The sequence below is a fragment of the Drosophila albomicans genome, chromosome X (genome assembly GCF_009650485.2).
Source record: "Drosophila albomicans strain 15112-1751.03 chromosome X, ASM965048v2, whole genome shotgun sequence".
NCBI lineage: Eukaryota > Metazoa > Arthropoda > Insecta > Diptera > Drosophilidae > Drosophila > Drosophila albomicans.
The window spans coordinates 25,475,784-25,485,370 of record NC_047627.2 but is presented as its reverse complement, the minus strand read 5'-3'; the positions used below and the strand labels follow the sequence as shown (position 1 = coordinate 25,485,370).

The 9,587-nt window shown below is 34.9% G+C and overlaps 1 protein-coding gene across 1 annotated transcript; it reads right to left on the bottom strand.

Moving 5' to 3' along the window:
* Positions 1 to 2,580: 2,580 nt before the first annotated feature.
* LOC117568914 (casein kinase I) lies at positions 2,581 to 8,696 on the bottom strand. Its single transcript, XM_052008626.1, has 4 exons — positions 8,366 to 8,696; positions 6,869 to 7,281; positions 3,680 to 4,454; positions 2,581 to 3,606 (listed from the first exon to the last, which is right to left on the bottom strand). Exons 2-4 carry the CDS (start codon positions 6,945 to 6,947, stop codon positions 3,429 to 3,431), a joined length of 1,032 nt encoding a protein of 343 aa, XP_051864586.1. The 5' UTR covers positions 6,948 to 7,281; positions 8,366 to 8,696; the 3' UTR covers positions 2,581 to 3,428.
* Between the last annotated feature and the right edge of the window lie 891 nt (positions 8,697 to 9,587).

The window sequence follows — 9,587 nt, the reverse complement described above, 5'->3', positions numbered from 1 at the left end:
TGCTATCGAGTCCTTATATAATGTATTCTTGCGTACGCTCCTGTAAACAACTCTTCTCAATTTTGTAAACAACTTTTTTCTCAAAATTTGTACAAAATGTCCAACATAATATTATCGATTGGCTTCAACTGAATCCTTTTATCCTTGCGTACCCTTTTGTAAACAACTCTTCTCAATTAGCTCTATAATTTAGCCAAATGAACTTTCAATTCATCCTTAAAACTTACAACTTATCAAGGATTCTGTATTTTAAGCTAACTCTGAAACAAAAATTGTGCAATCATTGCTTTTTTAGATAATTCGAACACGTTTTTTAATGCAGTTCAGTAAAACAGATCCTTACAAACCAAGCACATCAAGTCTCGTTAAAATACGCAAGTTTTATCCTTTTTTCGAAAAAGGATAATCTAGTTTAAGCTTTAACTCGGTTATATCCTTCCGGATCCTGTAAGCACATATATTTTTATGCTCACGGTAAGTAATACTATCGATTGGCATTCAAGGATTTTCAAAATATTCCGAAAAATTTGGCCTCAAATTTTTCTAAGGGGGTAGCATAGAAAAATTGCCTAAAAATCGCCGAATCAGTCGTAACTCCGTTATTTAAAGGACTAGAAGGGTGTCCTTTGGTACACATGTAACACTAATTGTGCTCTATTGAAATGCAAAATAAAAAGGACGAAAGTCCTTACAGGAGCGAAGATAATATGAATTTTTTCGTAACACAAAATTCGCTATAACTCGTCTTTATCCTTGCGTATCCTGGCGAGTCCTGTGTCAAACGCTGCATATAAGTTGGATCTATCATCTGACCAAAGGACATGCAAATCGTCCTTGTGGTTTGCGAGTTATCCTAGAATTTGTGTTTTCCACACATTTTCTTCGGCCCTGGAACTGAAATTTTCAAAGTGTTGGATTCCTAGATGACCTCACATTTTTTTGATGCCGATCGATGGAGTTCGTCCCTGCGATTCGAACGAGACATGTCCCGAAATCCTGCGCCAGGATATGGCCGAGATATGACTATTTTTGTAAAAAGGATATTCTTATTTTAGCTGTAACTCGGGCATATCCTTACAGATCCTTGAAGGATGCATATTGTTATGCTCACGGTAAATAATACTATCGACTGGTATTCAAGGATTTTCAGGATATTCCCAAAAATTTGGCCTCAAATTTTTTTAAGGGGGTAGCATAGGAAATTTACCCAAAAATCAAAAATTCAGCCATAACTTCGGCATTTGCAGGACTATTGCGATGTCCTTTGGCACACGGATAGCCTTTTTGATAAGAAGTTTGCACATGCAACTCCGAGGAAGATAGTCCTTGAAACGGCCGAGTTACAAGGACTTTTCGCTATAGAGAAAATAAGCTATAACTCGGGAATGTCCTTGCGTATCCTGGCGATATGTATGCCAATCAACTTGTCTCACTTAGGGCTACCATATGGCCAAAGGACATTCAATTCGTCCTTTTAGTTTACGAGTTATCAAGGATTTTGTGTTATCAGCGAGTTTCTTTAGTATTTGGTTTTGTAGATGACCATTAAGTTATTTGATACGGATCTGTGGGAGAGGTCCTTAAAAGGCTTTTAGTACATTGTGTCGATAAATACCGCAAGAATATAGGCTAGTTAGAGATTTTTTTTTATAAAAAGGATATTGCAAATTTGTTCCAAAACACAAAATCGCGTGTTTCTTGATCAATTTAAGGAATAACGTGATATCCTTTGGTCTACACATAGTCCTTAGAGAGCTTTAGCTGAAGATGCAATTCAAATGAAGCAAGTCCTTTTTACCAATAAGGATGTTTTGGTTAAACATTGGACATTACGCATAACTAAGCTCTATCCTTACATATCCTGCTTGACAAAAGGACATTAGCTTAGTCCTTAACAGATTGTATGTATTTTCAACTTTATATTATTTATTGCTACAAATTAACCGAAAAGCTGTAACTTCTTGTCTAACTTATATTAGCTAAAAGCAACGGGTTTATGCGTCTAAAAGGATATACTTCAATTGTCCAGAAGATAAAGCTTTATCCTTGATAGTGAAGCAATGCATAAAGAGTTGGTTGAGCAGGACAACAGCTCCAAATGAAATGAAGTCGAAGACCAATCCTCATCTTTGTTGTCCCGTTGTTGTTGTCCTGTTTACTCCTTGACCTAGTTTCTATTGATAAAAGTTTGTTGTAGACGAAGCGCTTTGTCCAGTCCAGCTGCTGCTTCTGATCCTGTTTACTATGCTAGAGGAGTTGGAAGAGGACAACGCCTCAACAAACGTCCTCACATCTTGGTCTTGACTGGCTGCCGCTTTGTTGTTGTTGTGTGTATTTTAATTTCAACATATTTATTGATGTAATTCAAAAAATTAAATATAAGTTATGTGTATAATTATTACTGCTTCTTAATATGCAAAATTACTTTGCAGTTTTGCGTTTTCATCTTGTTTCTTTTTTTCTTGTTTTTTATTTTCTTTTTGTTTTGTTTTTTTTTTTTTATTTTTTTTTTGTTTTCTGTTTTGTTTTGTTTTTTTACTCTTCTCTCTCGCTTGGCCTTACTTGCATCATGATGTTCACTTTTTTTTTTTTGCTTATTTCAATTTTAATTAGTTATTTTATTTTTTTATTGCATTTGCATATGCATTGTTTTTGTTTTGTTTGTTTGTTTGTTGTATTAATGTTTCGCATTTTATATGAATCAATTCAAAATATATATATGTATATATATATACGGCGATATATATATATATATAGATATTTAGTTATATATTTATATATGTATATGCAAATATACACACACGAGAGACAAATTGTTGTTTGTGTATATATGTAGTTGTTGTTGTTGTTGTTATATACATATATAATTTGCATTTATGTGTTATTATTAATATTAATATTATTGTTATACATATATATATGCGTGTATATATATACTTTGTTGTTGCTGTTGTTGATGCTGCTTTTTATCATAATTGTTTGTTGCTTCTTCTTCTTCTGCAGCATCATTTCTCCAGGCTGCAGCGATTCTCTCACTTTATTATTATTATGCTAAGTTTAGCTGTTGCTATGTTCGGCGTGTGTATATGTGTGTGTGTGAGTGTTGTGTGTGTGTATGTTTGAAGTTGTTGTGGTGAATTCCATTTAGATATATTGTTTTGTTGTTGTTGTTGTTTGCTTGCTTGCTTGTTTGTTCCTTATATGTTTAGTATTGAATTTAAATTAATATTAAGAAACATCCTAACTTTCCATCTTTCTCCCTCTCTCTCTATCTCTTTCGGCATGTCCCTCCCTCTCGCTCTACTCTGCTCCGATTCTGTTGTGTGTTTTTTTTCTTTTTGAGAGCTGCTCTCCTACATCTTATCTCATCTCATCTCTTAATCATCTGCTGCTGCATCTCTTCATCATCATCATCTCACGCATCTGCTTTAATCTGTGAGCAGCGGCTTGATGGTCGGTTTCTCTTTCTCCTTGTCGCGATCGTTGCGCGGCTCCAGCTGCTCCAAGAGATGAGCAGGATTCGCCTGATCCTGATGGGTCTTCTGCTTCAGCATTGTCCAGTCGTAGATGTAATCATATTGATGGTTCAGCGTTCGGAACAAAATGCTAAATAGAAAGAGAGAAAAATGCATGATTATTAAGGAATATATATATATGAATTGTATAGCATTTTACTTACCGGAACAATTGACGTAGGTACATGTAGTCGGGCTGTTCCTCAAAGCGCAAGCTACGACAATAGTTCAAGTACATGGAGAATTCAGCTGGCGAACCCTTGCACAGCACCTCGATGGGCGTTGACATCTTTTTCTCGCTAATCTTTTCATATTTCTGCTGCTTTGTGTTCGCCTTCATGCCCTGCCAGGGCAGCACACCCCGATTGAAATACATCATAACATAGCCGAGCGATTCCATATCGTCGCGACGCGACTGCTCGATGCCCAGATGAGCGTTGATCGACGCATAGCGTGCGGTGCCCGTCAAGTTCTTGTCCTCGCGATACAAAATGTGAACACGCGACTGGGGATCACGGAACTTCTTTGCGAGTCCGAAATCGATCAAGAAGAGCTTGTTGCAGTGCCGACCAATGCCCATGAGAAAGTTATCGGGCTTAATATCACGATGAATGAAGCACTTCAAATGTATGTACTCAAGGCGTCCGATCATCTGATCGACCAGCATCAGCACCGTCTTGATCGTAAAGTGGCGCGTACAAAAGTTGAACAAATCCTCCAGCGACGGTCCCAACAAATCCATCACCAGCGTATTAAAGTTGCGCTCCTTGCCGTGATGACGGATGCGGGGGAAGCCAACGCCACCGCTCAATATGCGATACAGTTTCGCCTCGTACAGCAACTGCGGATGGCGTGCGCTGGCGCTCTCCATCTTGATGGCCACCTGCTCGCCGGTCTGAATGCTCATGCCCAGATAGATGTCGCCGAACGAGCCGCTGCCTGCAAGTATCATGGAATGGGAGGAAAAGTATGTGGATTAGTTTGGTTAGTTACAAATAATAAACAACATATTTGGTATATCGATAGACGAAAACATTGAAAATATACCATACAAATGTTATATTTGGTATATCAATATACTATTAAATTCAGAATATACCAAAGAGTACTAAAATATACCCAATAATATGTTCATTATATCGATATACTGAAAATATACCACAGTGTACAAACAAGTTAGAAAGCTCCAGTCGAGTCTGATCGACTGTGAGATACCAGCTATAATTGGTATATTGATATTGTACCACATTCAACATATTGATTTAAGCAATATTCTTAAAATATATAGCGAATTCATATACCTCAAAAATACTAAAATATATCGAATGCAATATTTGGTATACTGACATCGTACTTCATTTTCAGTAAAAGCAATGCAGAGCAGTATTATTTGTTAAAATATGTATACTAAAAATATACCGAATTTACCACAGAATCTAAGACCCAATCGTTTTAAACCCTATTCTTAAAGTATACCGCAAAAATACTAAAATATAACAAAGTCAAAAAAATGAACGAATATATATTTGATCGTAAGACAAAAAAAGGTCCTAAAATCCTTCTAAACTCCAAATATAGGGCTAATCCAAAGCTAGAAAAATAATGTTATTTTTAAAATTGTTTCAGTCATGTTTTTTTCACAAGCTACAAATTCTACTAGATAATTACCCATATCAATCTTTTCCATCTTTACTTCGATTGCTAACCAATAAGATTCTTTAATTATGGAAAAATTATTGAATTTGAGTCGTGATCTATCGATGGATTTATCACAGTATTTAATTACCATAAAAACATTGTTTAGTCTAAGAATATTTCGCTGATCTTCATTGCAAAATGTAAAGAAAGAATTTACATAGCTCAAATTGCATTTTGTTATCTTTGGTCTCAGTTGCAACTATGGAAACTCTCTCAGCTAATGCGATACGCATTTAAAAGTTTCTAGAAATGAACCTTTAGCTTTTCTCTCTCGACTCAGAGCTCGAATTTCACCATGAATCGAAATCACAAATGAACAATACGAATGTGAATATGAATATATGAGCTGTAGCTTTTTTCTTTTGTTTATAAGGAATAGTCGCCTTGACACCGACATTCTAATTAATCTGCCATATCAATTGTAACTTTATGCAGCCTGGAATATTATTTTGTCACATTTGAGGAGACAAAAGGCAGCAATTATCATTGAAGTTATCCATTTCTATATAGATTTTATCGATGTACTTGAATATATGGAAGTTAGTCGAAGTTTGCCTTATATGCAACGCGATATTTATTAACTATAGTATTTTGAGTTGTAGCTGAGCAAATATTTATAAATTTTTTATTCTCAAAGTTAACTCGATAATTCGCTCAATATGTTATTTCTAAGCTAACTCTTTACCTATAGAACTGCCTAAATTTGTCTTTTATCCGAGTGATAAATTTATTCGAGGTTTAACTAACCACTTCCTGCTCATGAGAAATCAAGCATCAACATTCGAAAATTAACTATATTATTTTGAGTTGTACCTAAGCAAACTTTTAAGTTTCATGTTAATGCGCTCAATATATAATTTCTAAGCTAACTCTTTAACTATAGGACAGCCGAGCGTTTAATAAAACTTTATCCTGTACATAAAAAATCGGGCACCAAAATTCGACATGCCTCTTTAACTATAGGATAGGCTAAACTTTACTTTATCTCTATAATAAATTTATACCAGAGTTAACTTAAAACTCAGTCATCGAAATTTGATATGCCTAATATATAAATGTGGATAGTAAACAATATAATCTAAATAACGATTTATTTAAATATCTGGAAGTTAACCGTAGTTTACTTTATGTGCAAGACGAGCTAATATATTAACTATATTATTTTGAGTTATAGATAAGAAAACTTTTAATTAAGCACTTTCATGTTAATTCCCTCAATGTTTGATTTATAATTTAACTCGTTAATTCACAGAATATTTTATTCCCAAGTTAACACTTTTAACTAAGCCTAAATGTTACTTTATCTGTATGATAAAATTCTGCTAGCGGATATCAAAACTCGATATACCTATTTAATTATAGGACAGCCCAAATTCTTACTTTATCTGTATGATATTTATGTGTCTATATGATCTGTATGATTTTTTCAAGCGTTAACTATCACTTTATCCTGTACATGAGAAATCGGACATGAAATCGTGGAATGAATTGGATCGAATTGTGGATACAAAACGTATTTCATTTAGCACGTGTGAGGATATATCTACATATATAATATATACGATATACATATTTATGCTGGTCTCAAAGCAAACAAACAGTTAAAGTGACTTCTTAAGTAGTTCGTATGTATGTATGTTTTGTATATAGCTTACCGATCTTGCGTATCACCCGATATTTGCCGCCGATAATTATCTCGGAGCGGACGTCCTTAAGCAGCCGCATCTTGTCCATGTTGTCGGTTGAATAGTGAAGATCACTCCTCCGCCTGTTGTGTTGTCTCTCTCCTCGTGTCTTCTTCTTCTTCTTCTTGGGTTCCTCCTCTTCGGGGGGTTTTCAATATCGAATGCGACTTCGAATTCGATTAATTCGGAGATGTGGAAAATTGAAGAAGTTGTAAGATTTGTTGGTTCGTTTTTGTTGTTTGTTGTTATTGCTTTTCCTTTACGAATTATATATATATTTATATATTGTTGTTGTTATTGGTTTATTTATATATATATATAAATTTTATATATATAATAAGGCAGACGATCTCGTTTCCCGACGAAAAAAAAATGAAAAGAAACTGTGAAAAGAAGATGAAAGAATATATAAATTAGTTAGCGACATTTGTGAAGTTGGCGCCAAGAAAAATAAATACAACAAGAAAAAAACCCACTACTAAACACTTTCTTTTTGAATTTTTGGTTTTTTTTTTCGATGTTTTGTTTTTGTTATTTTTGTTGTTGCTGTTGCTGTCGCCGTCGTCGTCGTTGTGGTTGTTGTTGTTATTGCTTCAGTTTGGTTGTTGCTGTTGTTACATTTTTTGTGACTGCGACTCGAGATTGTTTTTGTTATGGGTCTTTTTTCTGCTTGGCTCACTCTCTTTTCACATTTATGCTTTCGTCTCGTTTCCCCCAAAAAAAATTGTGCGAATATTGCGCATTTTTCATAACGTAATTAAAACATTTGGAATCGATAGACCGACGAAGCATACACTGAGTTTGTCTCTCAGTCTCTATGTGTGTGTGTGTGTGTGTATATTGAACAGCTACAACAACAACAGAAACAACAATAGAGAAACAGCAGTGTCGTATAGTCATCAGAGAGGAGACGTAAACAGACTCTTTCAAATTGTTGATCGATTATTTATTTTCATATATGAATTTCAATATAAACAGACGGACCACTGATAATCGATAAGCAACGGCAACTGCAACAACAATGACAACGACAACAGCAACAACAGCTACGATGACAGGTACAACGTACTTCGCTTCTTCTTTACCCCGTTGGAATGCACATTACACATACGCACACACACACACACACGCATACGTATGCACATGCAAACGCACACACACACACTTAAGCAACAACAGCAGCAGCAGACACCAACACTTTAGCATTGATACATACACACACATACACACGCACACACAGCATATACACACACATACAGCTGCAAGCACACACACTCACTCTCACACACACACAGATATAGTTGCTACTACTGCACCTTACATGTTTTTTTTCACATCGCTTTTTTTTTCTTTTCATTCGTTTTTACACAAAAGAAAAAAATTGAGCCCGCATTGGAATCGCATGTTGCGATTTCATTAAAAATTTCCCGTTTACGAATATTATTTTTGTTGGGGCGAAAATCTTACCACGAAACAACGAGAGCGAGAGCAGTGAAACTGTTGGAAACTGCTGTGCTGGGTGTTTTTCTCAAGGTTGGCGTTTTTACTATTTTGTAGGAGGGCCAAACGACGAACGACAAAAAAAAAAAATTGGAACTGAGCAAGCTATATGTGTGAAATTTCGTATCAAATCGTAGTCTTTAAACAGCGAGCAAGCCCGATATTGTACTTGCAAACGGACGCGTGAATGTCTTTTTTCACTTTTTCGTACGCGCACAACGAAAAAAAGAGGAAATATATGTATTTTATTAACTAAAATAAAATGGTTAGTAGAGCTGTCTCCAGTGTGGCCGCAAGTTCCATCTCAAAATATACCGTTCTGCAGCGCACAATATACCACTTCCGCAATGACGAAAATCATCTAAATTTTACCACAATCCATTCGCTGGTTCGTTCGTAGAGCGCCTGCTGATTTGTCAACAACGGCGCAACATTTTAAATGGCTAATTATTCCATATTGTAGTTATATTTCTATTTTAATAATCAAAATTATGTTCATTTAATTTACAAGTAGTTAAACACATGGCTTTTATGGGTTATGTCGTTTAACAGATGTTCAAAATAAATGAATGACTAATCTGAGAGCTGGTGAACTTGTTCCGACGTTACCATACACAATGCGTATACGCCATTTTTGTTTAATAAAAGTATAAAATTTCGAAATATAGACTCAACACGACCAACAATACCTCAGCATGTATTTTAATTGCATTATTTAAAAACTAAGTAATTGCGTATTTTATTTATACATAAATACGCAACAATAAACAAATTACTATCGATGCATCGATGTTTTTTTTTACATATTTTTTTTTACTTATTTTTGCGCGAAAACAGTATCATATATACCAATTAATTGTTAATCAAAAGTTTAAATTGTTAATTGTATAAATTATTCTTGTTTATTTGTAAAATGGTAAACAGCAAAATGAGTTTGGTATTTTTATTACGAATGTTGGCGTAAAAGAAATATTTCGAAATATACCATAAAAACATTTCTGGTAGATTTTATTAGTATTTGTATGAGTCGATGTCTGCAACACGAGTCATTCGTGAATTATCGGCAACAAATTGAACGAATAATTGGTAAGCTCGCGTGACTATCGATTACCTGTTCGTGTTGGCAATGCAAGTGCAGTGTTGAACAATGCACTTTAATCAGTGTAAGGTGCACTTTTGAACCAGGGCT